This window comes from Mugil cephalus, chromosome 6 (genome assembly GCF_022458985.1).
Source record: "Mugil cephalus isolate CIBA_MC_2020 chromosome 6, CIBA_Mcephalus_1.1, whole genome shotgun sequence".
Lineage (NCBI taxonomy): Eukaryota > Metazoa > Chordata > Actinopteri > Mugiliformes > Mugilidae > Mugil > Mugil cephalus.
The window spans coordinates 11,959,455-11,980,558 of NC_061775.1; the positions used below are offsets into that span (position 1 = coordinate 11,959,455).

Sequence of the window (21,104 nt, forward strand, 5' to 3'; positions counted from 1 at the left end):
CTCCAGTAATAAGGGCACTGGTGGTGTTTTGCTTTTGCAAACGAATAATAAAACTGATTGCTTTTGCATGACGTGCAGCTGCACTCAAATTAGTCCATACTGCCAAAAGATGAAAACAAAATATGAGATTTACCACTGATACACACACACACACACACACACACACACACACACACATATATATATACCAGACACTGCGTTACTGTCAGGATTTTCCTCCCTAATTTTCTCTCCAGCAGCAAAATTACTGACCTTCCTATTGGCTGTGCCAGGTTGAAGTGACAGCTGGTGTGATGTAATAACACCCCCTCCACTAGACAAGTTATAAAGAGCAATATCTAGTTCCATGGATTGAGATAAGCTTAAGTAGATTAATGCTCCAGGACACTGAAATGTTTGTTGTATAAAAGCTCTGTTTATAAAACAATGTGTCATTGCTGTATATGAAAAACTCTGATCTGGCAGATGGCCTGAGCTCCAGGAGTTCCTCCACGTTAAAGGCACTTCTAGTCTATGGTCTGTGCTCCTGTGGCTTAATGGGATTTTAGAGTCTTCATTCAAATGAATTATATATCGGAAAAAAAAAACTGGGATTATTTTACAGGCTGTTTAATCTCTTCTTTTTTTTTTTTTTTTTTTTTTTTTCCAAAACTGAGCCTGCCCCACGGTTTTAGCATTCGTGGAAAAGTGGAGCGACTGTGAGTGCTACAATCAATGAACGCTAGAGTGCAGGCGGCCTATCAGCTCAGAGAGCCAGAGAGATGCCCTGTGGACCGTTTCACTAACATGAAGCGTGCTCAGTCGATTTGACTCACTTCAGCCCGGCTGCCGTGCCCGCCTTTCCAGAAGCATTCCCATCCCGCTCAGACGCGAGGCTTCACCAGAGCTGCACCGCCACCGCGAGACACATCCGGTGCCCTTTTGCACTGAGGAACAGCTTCATCCCTCCAAGCTTCGTCTGCCACTCAGGGTGGAGGCTCGGGCACCAGTCAGCCTTTTGCATCTCGGATCATCTAGCTACTCACCAACCAGATAAATAAAACTCCGGCGAAAACACTTTTCGTTCTGTTGTGCTCTGGAGCTTACTGACGAAAGTTGACTGAAAAGGTCCTTTGGAGCTGCAGAAGAAGTCTCTTCAATTCCTGAACCAGGCTTTGAATTTAAGATTCGGAGGCGCCGCCTGATTCCCACTACAGATCCCACAATGCCTCACTCCTTCCAGCAGAAAAAAGGTGAGAGTTCTTTCGTTCTGTTTCTTGACACTAGAAATTCAAACGACGGTATCTCACATAAACGAACGTGGGATAAAGCTTTGCTGCATAAGAGGACGGATTCCAAGCAAACTGAAATGTCATTTAAAATTCTGAAACCTGAACATGTGACTTTGTAATGCTAAATTAGCACAGGTAGAGGAGTCGTAGCCTGACTAATATAATGCATTAAAATGCTGCACAAATGTCTCCTTGTATGTATAATTTTGGTCTATGCAACAAGGCATTATATTTGGTTATGTTAATATGAGTGGGGTTTTTACTTGTTCAACATCCTGCAAGGAAATAAATACATGCGCGTGTCATTTTTCTTCTGCCGTATGACAAATTAACCTCAATAAATCAATTTCCCTTCTTACTGCAGATATTCAAAAGGCATATTAGGAGCATCACACCTCAACAGGGGTTCACAACCAGACACCTATTCCGAAACAAAGGCTAGAAACACGGTCTTGCTAACACCTGCGCAGATAAATCTGTATATTTCCATACACCTTTTATGTTCGCCAACTAATCTCTGAGATCAATCCAATATGAATGGTTTGCTTAGTCACACCATTACAAAGCATGCAAAGTAACACCAAAGGACACACAACGGGAGCGGGTTGCGATAAAACAACTGACATCTGATAGGCAAATGACAGTGCCAAATCCAATAAATAATGCCCTCACAGGCTTTATCAGCTCCATGTAAAAACATGTAAAATAGACATTTAACGTGAGCCACGACACAATACCTGCAAATCAGATAAAGGTTTTTGATTGACTTTTGATTTTCATGCTAGACGTACACTTCAAGAATCTTCCCCTGTGCGCACTGAAAGACTCCGAACAAAAGAGGAATAGTTTCGTCTAAATAAAGACTCCATCAAAAAAAAGTCTTTGTAAAAGCCAGATCCTTTATTTTTAATGTTTTTATTTTACAGTTCAGAGACCGTTAATACACAATTGCGATCCACGCTCTGGTTGGAAAATTGAGTCGGTTGATGTTCTGTTACCAATTCAAATGTGATACAAAGAGTTGCTTGTGGTCCCGTGCATGCAAAGCGCAACATGTTTCAAAGTGCAGCAGATATCAGAAGTGGCTGCCTGCGTGATGTAGGACAGATAACAATTATGTGAATGTGTCGAGCACAGGAGATGTCACAATCTCAACTTCCACCTGGCATTTCCTGGGCTGTAGAGATGCTTTTAATGAAAGCACAGAGTGAAGTGTTTAGTGAGACCCAATTACAATAAAAAAAAAATACCTTTCGCTGCAAAAGATATCTCAAACTTGCACAAATGTGGGTGAATAAGGCCTGATGGTAATATGACTTGATTTGTTTCTAGCAAATATAAACCGTGGGAGTTTTTTTTTTTTTTTTTTTTCCAGAATATAGAGGAAGAAAGCTGCGTCTGGCTTTATGTATTAACTGTAATAAGGGTGTAGGCGCTGTTGAGACATCGTCAGTTTCAGGAGAAAATTAAATCAAAAGAGATGCATTTTAAGTGAAACTTGCACAAATTATTCAGACAGTGGGGAAAAAGAGAGAAAGAAAATGAAACAGACATGATACTTTCTTTGTGTGCAAATTAACAATTTAAATGTGCATGTGCATTTAATACATTATGCATATATATCTTCCTTGATATTTTATTGAAATAAAAATGCTGGAATTATCATCTCTTGAATCCATGTCGGTGCCCAGAGTTTGAGGTGTTTTTCTTTTTTTTCCTTTTTTTTTTTTTTGACTTCTGGGGCTTGGTGGGGTTGCTTTCATCCTCACCAATGCCATGTTTCCATGTTGGATTTAAATCTATTTACTGCTTCGGCTGGAGGAACACCACAAAAAAAAAAAAGCTGACATGAAAATACACCTGTACACGAATGGAGGCGGTCGCAATCTTCGCCGAAACATGAAGACTAAAGCCAGATTCCTGTCGTGAAAATCTCATCTAGTGCTGCTCTTTCCGCATTGTTAGTTTTATATTTCTGCAGCAGTGGGTGGGAGATAATTTAAAAAAAAAAAAAAAAAAAGAATTAGTGCGTGTTTAATAAGAACTTTAACAATCCTCTGTGCCCGGGATTACATTCACATTTGAGCATTTTTCCAACGCAGAAGCAACAGAGACCAAGAGCTGAAGTGGAGGATGCCTTGAGTGCACTGTTGCTGCTTTGTGCATGGCTCTTGTTGAACACCGGCCTGCAGCTGTGTAGTTCCTGTTAAACCAGCCCTGCAGACCAGTATCAGCAGTTGGCATTAGATGCAGACAGCTACTTTGACCTGCGAGTGGAAGCAGAGTAACATGGGAGAATTTGATATGGTTGAAATCCAAATTGGGCCACAGCGTGATAGAGTCTACGGGTAAGCGAGAGAAAAAAAAAAAAAAAAAAAAAAACAGCCGGGAAAGAGCTGCAATAGTTCACTGGGGGAATGACATGAGAGCCGAGTCCCCAGCAACAAAACACTGCTGTGAGTGAATTTCTACAAAACTGACAGCGTGAACACGTTTGCAGCGGCGCTTCCACCGAGCCTTCCCTCCTCACCTTTACTTCAACTCGATAAAAACACTACAGGCTCAATGTACAGCGGGGCTGGTCATTCAGCACAGACACAATGCATTCAAACAGGTTTAGCAGCTTTGAGCCCTGACCATCCCTATCACTGTGGACTTGTTTACAGTGGAAGATTCCACAGGTACAATGGCAATAGACTCCAAATGTTACCTCTGTTGCCTAAACAGTGAACATTTTTATTCACCATCTGCCATAGCACGCAGATCTGTTTACTTTTCTTGTTACGCGCATCAGGGGTAATACGAGACACTCAAATCACTAGGTGCCATTTCTTTAGAGAAAGCGTTTGTTTGTGTTTTCTTGCTATGTCACCAGGAGCTGGACAACATCTCAATTATGTCCAATCACGGTGTGAAATGAATATCCTAAAGCACCAGTTTGAGCCTAAGCATGTGTTATACAGAGGTACAACTTGTACCATACAGCCGTTTGATTATCATCCTGGTCCCCATCAGATAATGTAAATATCTCATCATCAACCACCGCTCACTTTTTCCGACGTGTACCTTAGTTCAACCATTCTTTATGCAGTCATAATACTAGAATTGTGTTTCTTTTAGCTATTTATTTCAATAATGTATTCATGATTATCAACAAATTATCTAAATCCTTTATTCAGTATTTATAGCATATTTTTTTTACACTTTTGAGCTTCTTTAGAGCTATTTAAACTATTTGTCTATTACATTTAACTAATTATTTCAACCAGTTTTTGTCATCAGCTTCAGCTTATAACTTTTTAGCTTAATTCCTTTAACTTTTAGCAAATACCTTCGGCTAATTATTTCAATTGCGTGTCAATTTACCTGTTTTTAGCAGATTATTTCACTTGTTTATTGTTTATAGCAGACATTTTCAGTTCATTATTTTTAGCTGACCAAGCTAACCAGTTATTATTAATCCTTGCTAGCTCGGCCTACCTAGCTTAATGTAGCTAGTATTTTCTTCCAACCATTTCAAATAATTTTCAACCATTTATCAAACAGCTTTGACTAATTATTGCAACTATTTATTATCTCTTAGATAGCTTTTTTTATCGTTCTCCCTTTAGCCCACTGTAGCTAATCAATAAATAATATTTGCTGGCTTGCTAACCACGTGTACCAAGGTACAAGTGCTCTGGTTGTGGGTCACTCCTATGCAGCACATGTGTGTAAATGTGTCTATAATGTGCAGGCTAAGGCAAAACTAAAATGCTGGGACACGAGGAAGGAGCACTGCAACATTTCCAGGACACAGCCATCTTATCGGGGTCCAAAGCTTGACGTGAACTAATAGGCATTGTGACAGTAGAGCAGAAAAGGGGGTTGATTCACACAGATGATTCTTATTGGATCATTATTGAGGGTGGTGCAAAGAAATAAGAGCCACTTGTTTACCACTAAAGCTCCCTGTCAGAGAGCGGATACCTCTGTTAAAATACCAAACTGAATCCACATGGAGACACACAACTTCAAGGCTTTCAAACTTATCTGCAGAAGTTGTCTCCTAATTCAACGTTTTGCTGCCCAGAGTGTGTGGCGCAAAAAAACAAAAAAAACAAAAAACAAAAAGCAAAACAAAAAAACAAAAGAACGAGGAAGACGGAGCAAACACCGAGATCGTGCAGATTTGCAGGGATGGCAGCGATTGCATCAAGCCTCGACTATATATCCCCTCGTTTTGTCAAAGTAACTGACCCATCATCCAGCAGATGGCACACTGGCAAGAAACTGTTTGTGGCATGTGTGGAAAATTCCATCAGGTTGGGCTCTGCAGGCTGCATTCCTGGCTCTAGCTCTCAGCTGGCCTTGAAAATGTCCTGAATCTACATGCTTTGATACGGCCAAATTGGAATTCTAACCCACTAACCCGGCTCTGCTCTGGCTATAAGCTGAGCGTGTAGCCTGCACGAGCGAACCAGTGAAGTCACGGTTACTAACGCAGGTGCAAGTACAGAAACTTACTCCAAAGTTCCTTTTGTTAGTTCTGTTTCTGTTTGTTTTTGTAATGGCTCATTGAGAAGAATGAAATGTTCAGTGGAATATTTACACTCTTCAGAGAGCCTTTTTATTGACCAGTGGAATTTAGCACTCGGCACAATACATCTATAGCTTATGAATACAAGTATTTAGGAAAGGACCTTCAAAATAAACTGCAACTGCTTATTCCCCCTTTTTTTAAGTCCTGTTTTTCTTTTATGTAAGTGTGAATCTCTGCAAGCGTCTAATCTTTATTATTTGGAGCTGCTAAAATCTTCCTTTGTGTGTTTAACCTCGTCAAGTGGGATAAAAGCCAACTTTCAACCTGTGGTGTGTGAACGCAGAGACCTGGCACAGCACTGTTGCAAACAGACACAATTTCATGTCAGAATTTGACTATTCTGTTTGTCTGTTAATTAAAAAAAAAAGCACGAGGCAAGCTTCCAAGGAAAGTGCGCCCATCATTACCTGCACAGAAAATCGTTTGAAGTGAATTTTCACCCTTCATTTATTTATTACACCTGGTGTTCTTTAACAGACGTCATGAATTATGCATGCCGCGCTGTATGTTTTCAATGATCTCCTCAAATAGATGATCAAGGAAAGTGTACAAATACATACGATGCAGAGAGCACGTCTTTTTTTTTTTTTTCCTTTTTTTTTTTAATGACACGCTGTAGCCGTGCCAATCCAAACCTGCAGCGGTGACAGTGTTTGACAAAGAGCAAAACTTAATTGTGGACAAAAGCCGAAGAAAAAAAAAGGGCTTCTGGGATGCATGGAGTTAAAAAAGTGAAACTTAACAATATAAAAAGAAATTCTTTTAAAGAAAGGAACTAAAAAGACCTCTGTAGCTAACAGCATTATCTGTTTGGTGTTACAGCGCGGTTGCATCATGCCTCTCAGAACAAAACTCCACACTCACATCTTTGCTGACAATGAACACTGAAGTTGGCAGAAATTTGCTGTGAAACGAGACAAAAGTGTGCAGTTTATGGAAAAAAAAAAAGTGAGGCAACCTCCGGGCCTCAGGCTTTTGTCAGTGGGCATTTCTATTCAATGACCTATCATGCACCAAGTATAAGCAATGATACGCCTTAGAGATGTTTCACACTGTGTCAGAAGTGTACTAGATTCTTTCTTTTTTTTTTCCTTTTTTTTTTTTTAAATATGCAGCTGTTACTGGTCGGCCGGACTTGAATTGCAGACACAACGTGCATCTGCTCTGATTGTTTCTGAACAATGTCGCATTTACATAAGGAGACGCCTTATAACGGTTGTTTAATTACACAAAGATTAACCACATACGCTGTCCACAACCTAATAACCTTCCATCAGTTCACACTGATCAGACACCTTTTTTTTGTGCCCTCGGTAAGTGGGTCATTTATTTCTGCTACGAATTGGTTGAGTAAAAGTTTGCCAAGGATTTGCAGTAATTATCTCATGCTTCTATAGCTGGGCACAGTGTGGGGCCTTGGTAACTTACGCATCTCTCTCTCCCCTCACTCCTGGATGGTTTATGGCCGTGCATTATGCATAACTGCGCTGGAGCGCCTTAAACATCCCCCAAGTGGATTGAAATAAAGTTGACGCTGCTCTTTGTTTGGAGCTCAAGAAAGTCTTTATTTGGCAGTGCTGAATCGGAGATTGCTGTAAAAGCGCGCGTCTTAATTATTTTGGAGACTTTTTTCCTCCCCCCCTCCCCCCTCCCCATCTCTCCCCAATGGTTTGTTAACACCTGGAGTGTTTTTAGTGGGATGCCGGATCCAGATGGGCGGATGCTCGGGCAATCCACAGGGAAATGTCGGTTACAATATAGCATGCGCCACCGTGCAAAGGGTTAAAAAAAAAAAAAAAGGAGAGAGAGAAAAGAAGGAGAGTCTGTTATTCACTGAATGACAAAGGTAACAGGAGCTCAAATGTCCCAAATGCCAATTAGTCATTAGTTCCTAATGAGTGTGTGAAACACATATTTTCGAATCTATAAATAAGTTTCACTCTCAAAAGTGTGACCTTTTCATGATCACACATTAAAAGCATTAGATAATAGGCAATTGATAAGACATTGCACACAGACTTTACAGGAAAGGGCCGAGTTATTTACATCTTTAGAAAATGAAAGTGGAGGACAGATAACAAGGCCGTGTGTGATGATTACTGTTACTGTCAGTCACTGATCTTTACAGTAACACTAATATCATTTTACTGATAGAATATTTATCTGATATTGCCTAATTAATATAATATAAGAAAAAAAAAACAATTTTAATTTCATTCTCATTTATTCATTTGTTAGAGATTGTATGATATTTAAACTGAAGAGGAATTATCTCTTGTGAAGGGGCGGTTGTACGAGATAACTCAGCTGACACTTTGCCTGTTTAATGCAGCCTAATCCATAATTAATTTGATTTTGTTCTACATTCTCCAGCCCAGCAAATGCTCCTCCTGTGCCAGGGAGTAAATGGGATGAGAAAAGAAGGGGAATCCGTGGTTTGGAGTCACCACAAACAAAGTTTCCAAGGTGAGTCACTGACAGTAAATGCGTGCCTACCCCTCATGAAATGAATAACTACTTTTCAGATGCTGTCATCGCATAACCAAGAATAACAAGGCAGCTATTAAGTGGTGAAAGCGACGAGTAAATTCACACAAGTTGTCCCCTCCGTGCAGGGATGGGGGGAAAAAAAACTACACACTTTAGCTTCTCTTCAATGTGTTTCGTTTCATGCAAAAGGCGAGCAGCAAAAACGCAATACTACCAGGCTGAGGAGTAAAGAAAAGCCACTTAGTTTATTCTTCCCCAGCACTGAGAAATGATGCAACGGGGAGTACACATGCCTTAAATTAAATGGTAGTGTGTAAAAAGGGGGGGTGGAAATCTTAGCAATGAATTCAATTAATTTTCCAGGAATTCTCCACTTTGCATTTACAGGCGTGCACACATCATCCAAACACAGACAATATTTCAGGCGTCCTCCCCTTTTCCAATTATTCGCAATAATCCAGCCAAGAGGAGATTTTTCAGGAAAACACAAACAAGCCAAAGAGGCAGAGGTCAGAGTCACACAAGCCTGATTATATTATATTCTAGCAGCCAGACATGACGTTCACGGCGAGCACAACAGGTTCCGGAGCATTTAAACACCAGTAGAATTAGGAGCTGAACGCAATTCACTCCTTGGCAGAATAAAGCATCTCAGCGCCTGTCATGCTTGATGCGCTCGCTTTTAATGCAACAAGTTCCCTGTGCAACGCCGAACTTATTAAACTGCAGCCCCGCATCTTTCTCTTAGCAACAATCAACCAAAAGCCTCCTCCTTTTTTTTTTTTCTTTTTATCGCAGTAACAGCTGGAAAGCCAACACGAGAATACACGTTAAAAGAAATACTACCTACCAAGTGCCAATTCTACCATGCGCTGAGGTTAACTGAAAACCAGAGTGACATTAAAAAGCTCAACTGGCTGCCTGCAGACTCGTGAATAATAAATCTATTTAAGCTTTCCTTTTTTAACAAACCCCCGATGGTGGTTCGCAGCATTTTCCGTCTATGAAGTCAGCATACCTGCAGGAGAATCTGGCTAAAAATGAATTGTGGTTAAGAAGAAGCAGCAGCAGCAGCAGCCTGTCACATCGACCTGTCCGCATGGGCCTAATTAAGAGGTCGGTCTGTGTGCTGTGCATGTACGGACTGTGTGTTAAATGCGACGAGACGCAGGGAGCGACACATTTGCTGAAGTCATGGAATATAAATTAGTTCTGAGAATTTCGGGGGCTGGGTTTAAGGAACCGGTGACGTCGCAGGCTCGACGTCCTGTGACTGTGGACCGTACCAAATGCAGGGGTATTCGGATCCTGGCGAGACAATTTAGTGCGTTATTTTAGACATTTGTGCCACTTTTTACACTCGTTTCGGCACTAGGTGTTTATATTCGTCACAGTTAAAATAGTTATGCACAATATGCGTTGGATTAAACGCGTCTGAAATCGGTTGTTTTTATCGCTGGGGGTGAAAACGTCTCTCCCCTGCCCTGGGAGAGTGGTACGGTCTCGGGCTCAAATTCCGAGAATTGTGCTCGACTGATTCTTAGAACTGGGGTTCTTAGAAGTGGTGATGCAAGAAGTTTCTAGGAAAGCGCTACCAGGTGATTTTTTAAATTCCTTTTTTCCTCTCATTTGGCGCGAAGTTGTTATCTACTGTGTACTGCTGGTGTTTTAGACGTGGCTTGTTTTGTCCATTTGTGCTGTTTTAAGTGTTTTGCGGGGCCGGGGCTGAGTGTGGCTGTCAGTGTGAACAGTGTGTGGAGTGAAACTCTGGAGGGGTTTCTGCTGTGGTGACAGCCAGAGAGCGACGCTCTCTTGACAGCTCTCGTCTGCCTCGTTGCGGCTGCTGCTGCTGCTGGGTCGCCCTCAGACAGACGCCAGCCCTTTTTCCCTCCGCTGTGTCGTCCCCTTGCTGCCGCTCATGACACCAAGTCATGTCGTAAAATAATGTACTCGCGCTCCGGTTTTTCGTAACTACGTCGAGGAGGAATGGGGCTCGAGAGCGGGGCTCGAGAGCGGTCCGGATCCCGGGTCGTAGGCGCGCGGCTGCTCGGGTCTTGCGCGTGTCTATGTTGATGCGCTGTGATTTAGCGCAACTTTGTACGGTCAAGTGTCAACACACGGCGGAGCGGCGCTGTCACACGAACTTAGTTGGCAGCATGGCAGGTTCACGTATACATGTATATACACATACGCACACACAGAGACGTGTGTACATGTATATGTCTTTCACTTCGCGAGGGTAATTTGCTCCAATGGAGCGTTAAAGTCTGCGCCGAACAAGCCCTCCTGTTACCGTAACATCGCAGCGGAAATATTAGCGTTGATGGGCGTGTGTGTATTTTCCGCGGTAGACGCTACAGGGCACGTCGTCGTCTTCTTCTCACCAAACTTGTCTCCTGTGTTTCCACTGTGTCAGCGTGCTGCGTGATAACATACACAACCAACTCGAGTTGAAAACGCGTTCACCGAGATGCGCACGGAGTTGGGCTTCAGCTTTTCTGCCGAAGTGTTTGTCTCATTTCAGTCTTGACCCGAGAGTTTCGGTTAGACTGTTTTTTAATCCCCCCGGGGGGGGAGGCAGCTACGCTTAATATTAGAATCGCGAAATGAAAATAAAATGAAAGATGAAGGGCATCGCGGAAAAAAAAAATAATAAATAAACCACGTCTCGCCATTTAAATGTGTTCATGTGCTCAAGCAGGTCATATAGATGTTGTTATTGGCTTAATTACGTTTGTATTGCTGCTTGTTTTCCTCACACAGGAGGTCATTATTTACCATCAGTCTGTTTAAGGTGCATTCTGCTCTGCTTCTATTTTCGGACGTGTCCAATTACAGACTCTTGACATTGACTTGAAGATACTGTCATAACCCCGCCTGCGTGTTACAAAGCCAATTCTGCCCAGAGTTTATTAAATATTAGTTTTCGCTCCCGTAAAGTAATTGACCCAGAAATGTGCTGCCGCGCTGTCACCGCTGTTTATCACAGCAAACAAGGAAAAGTGTGACTTGTGTAACCTTGCCAGCTGCAGCCGGTTGTCTGAAGGATCCTCTCCGGTTGGGGGGACATCTTGCGGTTGAAATTCAATTTTGTTATGTTAATTGTGTGCCAAAACGGGGGGGAAAAGTTTTCACTAATGAGAGAGCAGAAATAGTTTCCTGTATTTGCTCAGCCTGTCAAATCTGAAGTGTTAGAAAATCCGCCGTGCTGACTAAACTTCCCTCCGCTTTATTTTAGTCACAGAAATGTTTATGCCCTTTTTTGAAATGTAATTAATAAATCAGATCAGTTTATCATTTTAACATATGGATTTTTTTAGTTTTTAGTTTTGTATTTCTGAAATAAAATATATATTTTTTTAAAAAATAGGAGCGTTATTAGAGGATTATTTCGTGAGTATTGTTGTCTGTTCTCGTGAAAATGTGCTCCTTTTTTTTTTTTTGTTTGTATTGTTTCAATTGTTATAAATAATATAAGAACTTAATTTGTTCCACTGAGCTGTCAACCAGTGGTTCGGAGAGAGAAAGTGAGGGGGAGAGAAATTATTCCAAAGGTAGAAATTTAAATGTCTAGACTGTGTTTATTTAATAAATGGCGCCGCCTACTGGTGAGCTGCGCATCTGGTTTCGTTAGACTTCTTGAGACTCCCAGACAACTCCTGCTCAGTCCTCTCAGTTCAACACGACCCGTGCTCCGACGTCCACGCTTTGTGGCGCAGCTGAAATATAAATCAGTCTGTTTCTGCAGAAAACAGTTTAAATGTTCAATTTGTTCTTCTGTTCCCAGAACTTGACAAAATGGCTTGCGCAGCAGACAGCTGCATACAGTTCACACGCCATGCAAGTGATGTCCTTCTCAACCTGAATCGCCTGCGTAGCAGAGATATCCTCACAGATGTCACTATCTTGGTTAACAGGCAGCAGTTTCGTGCACACAAGACCGTTCTCATGGCTTGCAGGTGTGTTGTATGAGACGGGGTTTAAGCCAATTTTCCCGCCGCTGTTTGAAGTTGAAGTGTCTGATCTTTGTGCGCTCTTGTCTGTGTCTCTTTTTTTCCATGGCTGCAGTGGGTTGTTTTACTCTATCTTTACCGACTCCCACAAGTGCAACCTTAATGCCATCAGTCTGGACCCAAAGGTGGACCCAGAGGGCTTTGCCATCCTGCTGGAGTTTATGTACACCTCCCGTCTCACACTAAAGGAAAGTCTGATCATGGCTATCATGAACACGGCCATCTACCTGCAGATGGACCATGTTGTGGACACCTGCCACAGATTCATAAAGTCCAGGTTGGTAGAAAAAAAAAAATATTACAAATCCGTATAAATCCGCGGCGGTCGGCATCTGTGTGTTTACGATGTTGTAACTGTCTTCACAGTGATCCGTCTGCGAAGCTGCCCCGAGACGAGTTTTTGGTCAGTCCCTTGGTTTTACCTCAGGATGTCCATGCGTACCGGCCCCATGATGTTGTTGACAGTTTGCACAGCCGCGTGGCTCCCTTCAGGGATGGGAGGCCCTACGGCTCAAACATATTCAGCGGGGTGACCCCCAGCAACTACCATCTCTACGGGCAGTTCCCCATGCCAGGATTTCCCTTCCCTCTCTGCAAGCTGACTGATACCAAAAATGCTTTTGCCGACCTCTCGAAGAGCGGTATGCACCACAAGCATTGTTCCCCGCATGACAGCGCCAACGCCATCAGGGCAGAGTACAGCAGAGCAGTCGGCACTGGCTCCTCCAGCATTATTCACTCCACCACCTACGCTTCCAGGGAGGTAAGCAGAGACGATGAGATGAGAAAAGAAAGCCACGAGGGGGTCGGCCAGTCCATGGGTCTCGGCGCGAGGAAGCGCGTTTTTCCCGTGCTGAGTCTGGAGCACCACAAAGACTCGGCCAAAGAGCACGCTCCTCAGGCGGAAGAGGACCTGATCCATCAGCACTATCCTTTGGGAATCCCCTCCACCGGACGCAAGAGCCTCATGAGCAGCCCGCAGAGCCCCCTCAAGTCAGACTGCCAGCCCAACTCCCCGACCGAGTCCAGCAGCAGCAAGAACGCCGGCCTCTCCCAAGCTGCCGGAGTGCAAGCCCCGCAGGGCACACAGGACCCCAAAGCTCGCAACTGGAAGAAGTACAAGTTCATCGTGCTGAATCAGAGCGCTAAGGAAGAAGAGGTGGGGTTGAGGGATCCCGGGCTTCGCTCGCCGCAACGCCTCGGCCTGCAGCCCTACCTCCACCCCAGCGACTCGGAGAACCTCGACCCGCAAACCACGAGCAAGAGCGGCGAGGACCTGCCTGTGCCCCAGGCTAGTCGTCTCAACAATATCATTAACAGGTGAGCTTTAAAAAAAAATTTCAGTACAACAAGGAGATGTTTGTTGATATGTGACCATTTTATTATTCACTTATTTTAAAAACAAACCATTTATAGATAATTTTAGAAACTTTATTTTGGAATTTTGTTCAGGATTATATTTTTTAGTCTAATTTGAAAGTTGTTTTTTTTTCATCTATTTGTTTGCATGTGACTGAACTCTGTTTTATTTGTGTCTTCAGTGCACTAGAGGGGTCACTGAGAAACGGTGATGGCCACCCTCCACACTACCTAAACCGCCTCAACTGCTCATCCTGCGGCTCCCAGTCCCCTCACCACTCGGAAATCTGTCCAAACACGTCCAGGTCTCGTCTATCAGAGGACATGGCAGAGCTTCATTCAGAATATTCAGACTCCAGCTGTGGTGAGTGTGTGATTTCCAGGACAAATGAGTCCGCATTATTTGGAGCTGCAACTTGACTTTGACTTTGATTCGTCCTGAACAGAAAACGGTACGTTCTTCTGTAACGAGTGCGACTCCAAATTTGCCGAGGACGAAGCCCTGAAACAACATATGCTTCAAGTGCACAGCGACAAGCCATACAAGTGTGACCGCTGTCAGGCTGCTTTCCGCTACAAGGGCAACCTTGCCAGCCACAAGACTGTCCACACAGGTACGGAAAATAATAAAACGGATTTAACCGATCTAACGGATTCACGCGCTCTGTCTCTGATGCGATATTCTAATGCGATTTCTTTCTTCCAGGAGAGAAGCCGTATCGCTGTAATATCTGTGGTGCTCAGTTTAACCGACCAGCTAACCTCAAGACTCACACTCGCATCCACTCAGGAGAGAAGCCATATAAGTGTGAGACATGCGGAGCTCGTTTTGTACAGGTAATGACAACCTTACGTAAAAATATGAGTCCGGTCTCAAAATGTTTTTCCTCTCTATTGTGTACGGGCCAATAGTGGTAACACTTGATTGTCAAGTGTAATTATGGATGGCTCTAGTTATTTTCATCTCGACTCAAGTGCCTTCAAGTGCGTTTTAGTAGTTTTTTATGCAGCGGATACGTGCGTCCTCTGAAAAGTTTCACAAGAGTGTGTTTGTTTAAAAGTATTTGATCGGTTCTAGTTTTAGTGAATGTTGTTTTCATCACTTTTTTCTGACTTTTGATCATTTTTTTTTCTCTCAGGTTGCTCATCTCCGCGCCCATGTGTTGATCCACACGGGTGAGAAGCCATATCCATGCGAGATCTGCGGAACGCGCTTCCGTCACCTGCAGACGCTGAAGAGTCACCTGCGCATACACACAGGAGAAAAGCCCTACCATGTAGGTCGACTTCATATCAAAGTCCAAAATCAAGTGTGAGACTGTGAAGTGTAAATAACATTGCCCCCCCCCCCCCCCCCCTTCTCCTTTTCAGTGTGAAAAATGCAACTTGCACTTCCGCCACAAGAGTCAGCTACGGCTGCATCTTCGACAGAAGCACGGCGCCATCACCAACACAAAGATCCAGTACCGCATGTCCACGGCAGACATGCCCACTGACTTGACGAAGGCATGCTGAACGAGATGAAGGAATCGGTTTTTCATGGCGGCAATCTTGACCTTGGCATTTATCGGCCCCCCCCAACTTGTACAATCATCCAAAATTGTAGTGCCACACTGTGTTTATTAGACAAATTGGCTGTGTATGCCATTCTAAACGGGTTTCCACTACATGTGAACGTAGAGCCACAAATGGCATCTTAGTCACTTTATTGTTTCTATATAGAAATATATATATATAGAAATAAATATATATATATGTGTATGCTGGGAGTGTTTTTAAGCTTTGAAGGTACGTATATAAAAAAGCTTTATTTTGTTGAGAAGGATGGAATGTAAACAATCTGCTTTTTGAAAAATACAGTATTTTATATCAGAGAACTTACTTTTCTGAAAGTATTGAACATTTTGATCGACGGGTGGTACATATATTTTAAGATAACGGGATTTGCGGCTGTATAGAATTGTCTATACATTTTTACGTAGGTGTGCGTACACGTTGCACCATGTCAAGTTGCCATATTCACGTGAAAGGGAAGAAAAAAAAAACTAGACGTTGTAATTGAATTGAGTCTAAAACATATCAGATGACTGCTGCTGTCTGATGAGGATATGCATGAGGTACTCTCTTAACCGTTGCCAGTCGTTAGCGTACATGAAGTGGGCAACTGCATAAATATTGTGACATACTGTGTAATTATATCTGTGGGATTGCTCTCTGCTGGCAGAGCCAATCTAAGTGTTGAAATGCATTTCAAGGTACTGCTTTGTAATGACCAAGAAAACATTTTGCTTCAACTATATTTGTATAGACGTGACTTTTGTTTTTCATAAGTGAAGGTTTACAGTTTTGCTCATTGTTCTAGTTCCTGTTCCTACAGTAGAGTTGTGTAAATGTCAGCGTTTTTGTTTGTAGATACACTGTGTATTCAATGTGCCTTTCTCTATGGTGACTGAATTCCTCTCCATTCAGTCCAGATCTATTAAGGTACAACTCAAGGACATCACTTGTCCTACATCCCTGTCTCTCTCTGTGTGTGCGTGTGTGTGAGTGCGTGTGTGTGTGTGTGCATATTTTTAAAAGCTTGTCACCATCCTTAGAACATACAAATTCATCATTGTAAATCTTCAGGACTTGTTTTTGAATTGGGCTTTTTTAACTGCATTAAAATTATTGTACAATGTTATAGATGTATGAATGTAAAATAAAGGTATTGAATTTCTATGTATTAACACCGGAGTGGTCTCTTTTAGTTTGAGTTTTTTTCTTTTTTCTACTGACATTAGACATTGAAAATAAAAACTTGTAGCTCAACGGTTAAATAAAGTTACATTAAGGTATATTCATCCCTCAAGATCATAATTTAGACTTTCAATGATGAACTGCATCTAGACTTTTCACTTTACATAGCAACTAAAATAGAAAAGCTAAAGAAAATAAAGCTTTTATTCAATTAAATGTACGACTTGAATGCCACAATATGAACATTATAATAAGACCTAATAACTAAAGCATCACACCATAAAGATGAAAACTAGAGGGAACAATAAGGGCTACGTATTTACCATATTTATGATTATTAACAGTCTGAGCTGAAATGTTCAGTAGAGTACCGTAATCTCCTCTGAGCTAGTTGTGCTCATTTCTTGTCACAGTATTACTACTCGAACGTGTAAGGATGTTTTGACCGAGATAGAAAAACGTGCGTTAAGCAACGTATAGGATCATGCTGATAACTTCCTTAAATCATCATTAAATGCAAAGTGGATAAGCAGCAAAAAAATGGATGAATGCACGACTTAAAAATAAAAAAAAAATATATGTAACAAAATGACTTACGGTTGATGTACGGATTTATATTTTATATATCGTCAGTCAGAGGTCTGAAAAAACTTGCATTTGAGTCAGCTTTAATCACAGGCGGAAACAGGTTATCTGATTTAATGCTGCTTCCTGCAGGAGGCCGGAGAAACTCTCTGCACTGACATTTAAGGCTTTTTTCATTCCAAAAACTGCTAAAACTCCTCTCTTAACTCTGAGAGAGTGGACTAACTACTGAAATAGCATTCTGGGAAGTTTTCCAGTTACCACCCGTACACTTAACATCGGAGCTGATTCCCTCCAACAATCCATCCACTGCCATGTCAGTTATTTTAAAGTAAAAGCATTTAAAGGACCCTAACAACACTGAATATTACCCACTGCTGTCTGAGCCTTGCCAACATTGGGCACAATGAGCTGCTGCTCGTACCAGACTAAGTGTGGCTGTAGCAGCTCAGTGTATTCAACTTTTCATCTATACAAGGAAGAATGCGTCTCAGCGCTGTAAATCATCATCTGGGTCACAGTGGAACGCTGCAGAAAAGTGAGATTCAGCACAATAGCTGTCAAGATTAAAGTCATTCTGCTGCGTATTTTGATAAACCACTGGCCCCATCTCTCACAGGTATCGAGAACGGTTTATCCCACAGCAGCAGACGCTGCACATCACTCAACCCCAGGCCTCACCGCTGCACGCTCCTATGTTCAAGTCACCTCAGCGCTGGACGTCTAGCAGCGTGAGGCTGTGATTTGCATATTTATTTAACATAATTGCAAACTTTTAGCAACTCAAATCTTCTAACTACTGTAGCAGGGGGAAAAAAAAACTTGATCAAAATATAAATAAAATAAGTTTTATTTCCAAGTGGCATAAAAAAATCCAAACGTCATCATTTGTATGAGAGCAAACAGTTGCTGTTATTATGAAACATAAACATCAGAGAGGATCTTTACTTCTCTGGACTCAAAATTGGTTTGTTTTCATTTTAACAAAAAAAAAAAGAACAAACATGAAGAAGAATCAGGTTCCCAATAATTACTCATTTGCAAATTATTCATCACTAATGGAAGGAAGAGGCTTATTAGCTTTGTGTCAAAAGCTGCACAAACGGCTCATCATTAAATGTACTCAACTTAAACTATGCATTATTCACCGTTAGAAAAAATCCCGCCCCGGACTAAACCCCGTCCTGCAGCTGCATCACTGCTTCTGCTGCATGGCTTCTTTTCGCGCAGCGTCCTGCAGCAGCTGAGTGTCCACCTCATCTGCGGGAAGCTGAACATATCGGACCACCGATCCACGGATGAAACAGTTTTTCACAGACAGCTGGAGGACATTAAAACAAGACATGACGGAGTTTGAAGACGATCACTTTAAGTGCGTTGGAGTTGGTGCTCCATTTTATGAAACTTTTAAACAGGGAACAGATTTCAGGTTAACTTTGTTGACACCGTTTGGTGTAATAGTAACAGTTACAAAATAATTTTTGCCTTGATGAGGCGACTTTCTTCCTGCAACACTTGGTGGAAATTGTGCGTGGTTTATATGATATTCAAGGCTCACTTTATTAAGTACATCAGCGTTGATGAATGCATCCTAATAAAAAAAGTACTGCTCTAAATCTTAACTTCATCAAGGGCCATGAATGCATTATTCAGTATTAGTTCTGAGGCTGTGGTTTGTGCTACTGTTGAAGTGTATTGTGACGCCAATTTGTTGTAGAAATACAAGGTTGGTGGAAAATGACACTGAAGACTCAGATGGTGTTGAAATAAGATTTTCTGATATCAGGAGAAATGGTGACGGCTGTTCGTGCATTCAGAGCCAGAACCATTTTCACGAGTCACTCATGACAGGAGGAATATAAGATGTGAAATTAGGTGGGAAGTCAGCCGCCGGCCATCACCGTCCGTGGCGGTAGTCAGTCCAAGCGGCTAACCTTGTACACCCCGTTTTGTCTATGGAACGAACACAAGCCAGACTAGGACAGAGAGACCTGTTTAACATAGTATAATAATGAAGTTTTTCCTTCAGTACGGACACATGTTTCTATTACTTTGACACCTCAGTTAGATTAGATCTCCTCAGTTCAAGATCAGGTGTATAAATTCCTTTAATGTATATTTTGCAGCTTTTTTTTTTTTTTTTTTTTACAGATACTTGGATAGATAGAAACAGTTATGGAAAACTGACTTTCTTCCTGAGTAATACCACTTAAAAATGTGAGAAAAATAAATTGAGAAACATTGCTTTTGTCAATATTTTTTGGGGGGAGAATTTTGTTTTGTTTCCTTCCTTGTGGGGGTAAGTATTTGTTATTGTTGGTCGGCGATTGACTGAAAATAATTTAGTCAGTGACTAAATAAATGAGCATTTTGTTTAGGATTGTGTATATTAGTGGAATGACATTTTAACAAAACATACAGGATTGTGTTTCAAAATACAGGTCCTCAACATTTTTCGTCGTCCCTTGAATTACAGCTGAATGTCTGCACATTAAAATATAATTAATAATAAGTTATTATTATAAAAATAAGTTCTGTCAGTGCCTAAATATTTCTGGAACTGAAAACATTTGAGAAATTAATGTAATTCATGAATGGCTAATGCCAATATTACAGATAACTTGAGAACCTGTTTTATACCTGAACTGAAGACATTTCTTCTTTTATCACATGTGGATTTCACTTACCTTTATGGTTTAAAACAACTATGTACACAAAAGACCTTACATCTTTTACTTAGACACGATGATAAAAACTCACCTTTACATCAAACCCTTTCTGTTGTTCTTAAGTCTAATCATCTGTCTCAAAAACAGCAGTGGGAAAACTGAACATGAGGGCTTTAATGACCCCTAAATGGTTAATACGAGCCTGTGAATAAACAGCAGAAAGCCAAACTTACCATATGTGGATATTTCTCTGGGTCTGTGACACTGATGTCTGTGAGCTTAATGTTCAGGTACTGAAACACATAAAAAGAGGGATGTGATATTGAAAATGTATAGACTGAACTGGTTTATTAATTTTATTAAATAAAATCAATAAATTGTAGATTAATAGATTATTTCTAACCTGGTCAACGGAGTGAAGGGTTCCACAGATGCTGAAAGGATGTGCGGGAGCAAAAGTTACTAGGACACCACTGACTTACTAAAAACATAACATCACCAATGCATCACATAACAAAATTATTAGTGAGGTCTACAACTTTACATTGCTCTGCAACACCGTGACGCCTATTTTCATTGTACTCGATTCACTTTCCGTATATCTTGCTCCAAAATGTTAGCGCCATTTATTTTACTAAATAACGGACGCCTCGGAAAATAAAGTAAACATTTTTTTTTTTTTTTTTTTTACCTCAAGTCATTTTTGAGCTCCACCACCACGTCCTTCCCCACCAATGACTTGAAAAACGAGTAGAAAAGCTGAAAACACACAACGACGTGATAACGTTAGTGTTAGCGGCGTGCTATTTCTCGAGCAGTATAAGGATTTAGCACGCAGCTAGCCAACCAAACCACACAGGGAGATACACCGGGATAGGAACAAGTGCACAACTCAATTAATTTACACGTTTTTGATGTTAAACTGAAGAAAACCCCACATATTCCATTTAATATCTTACCATTGTTGCTGCTGCTTCTTGTGCTAGCGCGTCTCCTGTCGATGACGTATCAGGTCGCGTATTATTTCTGCGACGCACCGGGGTGCAGTTACGACCCAGCACCACGCGGGGGAGCCAGAGACGCGCTCAGCGCCGAGTCGTATAATAAAAATACACGGCTCTGGATCAGCGTGCACTTTCACAATTTGGTTTATTGTTGCTAAATTGATGAGTGGTGCCACACGACGGCAGAACATAATTACTGTGATGTTAAACACGCGACACAGTGCCACGTTTATTTTCAATCCACTGCCAATAGTTACGAGAGTAATAGAGTATTTTTATAACAAATTAAGTGTATAGCAAATGTGGTGTTTTGCGTCCAGTCCAGGCGCTGTTATGCCACTCATCATTTAAAAGGAAAATGTCCACATTTCACAGTTTTAGTCTCATATTAT

The 21,104-nt window shown here is 41.6% G+C and overlaps 2 protein-coding genes and 1 long non-coding RNA gene across 4 annotated transcripts; 1 reads left to right on the top strand and 2 right to left on the bottom strand.

Moving 5' to 3' along the window:
• The first annotated feature begins 716 nt into the window (after window positions 1-716).
• Window positions 717-16,444, top strand: bcl6aa (BCL6A transcription repressor a). 2 transcript variants are annotated; one of them, XM_047586399.1, is made up of 10 exons: window positions 717-1,232; window positions 8,227-8,319; window positions 12,131-12,302; window positions 12,412-12,633; window positions 12,723-13,676; window positions 13,898-14,079; window positions 14,162-14,329; window positions 14,422-14,552; window positions 14,855-14,992; window positions 15,087-16,444. In XM_047586399.1, the coding sequence occupies exons 1-10, from the start codon at window positions 1,205-1,207 to the stop codon at window positions 15,228-15,230; spliced, it is 2,232 nt and encodes a 743-aa protein (XP_047442355.1). In that variant the 5' UTR covers window positions 717-1,204; the 3' UTR covers window positions 15,231-16,444. The 2 variants fall into 2 exon arrangements, with proteins under 2 accessions (XP_047442355.1, XP_047442356.1); XM_047586400.1 differs by lacking the exons at window positions 717-1,232; window positions 8,227-8,319 and adding an exon at window positions 9,859-9,941.
• Window positions 2,151-9,767, bottom strand: LOC125008971. Its single transcript, XR_007112933.1, has 2 exons — window positions 9,362-9,767; window positions 2,151-3,538 (listed from the first exon to the last, which is right to left on the bottom strand). It is a non-coding gene; the product is annotated as an uncharacterized LOC125008971 (long non-coding RNA).
• Window positions 16,445-17,871: 1,427 nt separating the features above from the next.
• Window positions 17,872-20,771, bottom strand: smx5. The gene is made up of 5 exons (XM_047586408.1): window positions 20,668-20,771; window positions 20,400-20,467; window positions 20,112-20,142; window positions 19,942-20,001; window positions 17,872-18,360 (listed from the first exon to the last, which is right to left on the bottom strand). The coding sequence occupies exons 1-5, from the start codon at window positions 20,668-20,670 to the stop codon at window positions 18,235-18,237; spliced, it is 288 nt and encodes a 95-aa protein (XP_047442364.1). The 5' UTR covers window positions 20,671-20,771; the 3' UTR covers window positions 17,872-18,234.
• Between the last annotated feature and the right edge of the window lie 333 nt (window positions 20,772-21,104).

Excerpts from the sequence above, each read along its gene's own strand:
- bcl6aa (XM_047586399.1), top strand. The coding sequence starts at position 1,205 with ATGCCTCACTCCTTCCAGCAGAAAAAAG. Across the intron at positions 12,303-12,411 it reads ACCGTTCTCATGGCTTGCAG|TGGGTTGTTTTACTCTATCT; the intron begins GTGTGTTGTATG and ends CCATGGCTGCAG. Across the intron at positions 14,553-14,854 it reads GCGGAGCTCGTTTTGTACAG|GTTGCTCATCTCCGCGCCCA; the intron begins GTAATGACAACC and ends TTTTTCTCTCAG.
- smx5 (XM_047586408.1), bottom strand. Across the intron at positions 20,002-20,111 it reads CCCTTCACTCCGTTGACCAG|TACCTGAACATTAAGCTCAC; the intron begins GTTAGAAATAAT and ends TATGTGTTTCAG. Across the intron at positions 18,361-19,941 it reads CAGAGAAATATCCACATATG|CTGTCTGTGAAAAACTGTTT; the intron begins GTAAGTTTGGCT and ends AATGTCCTCCAG.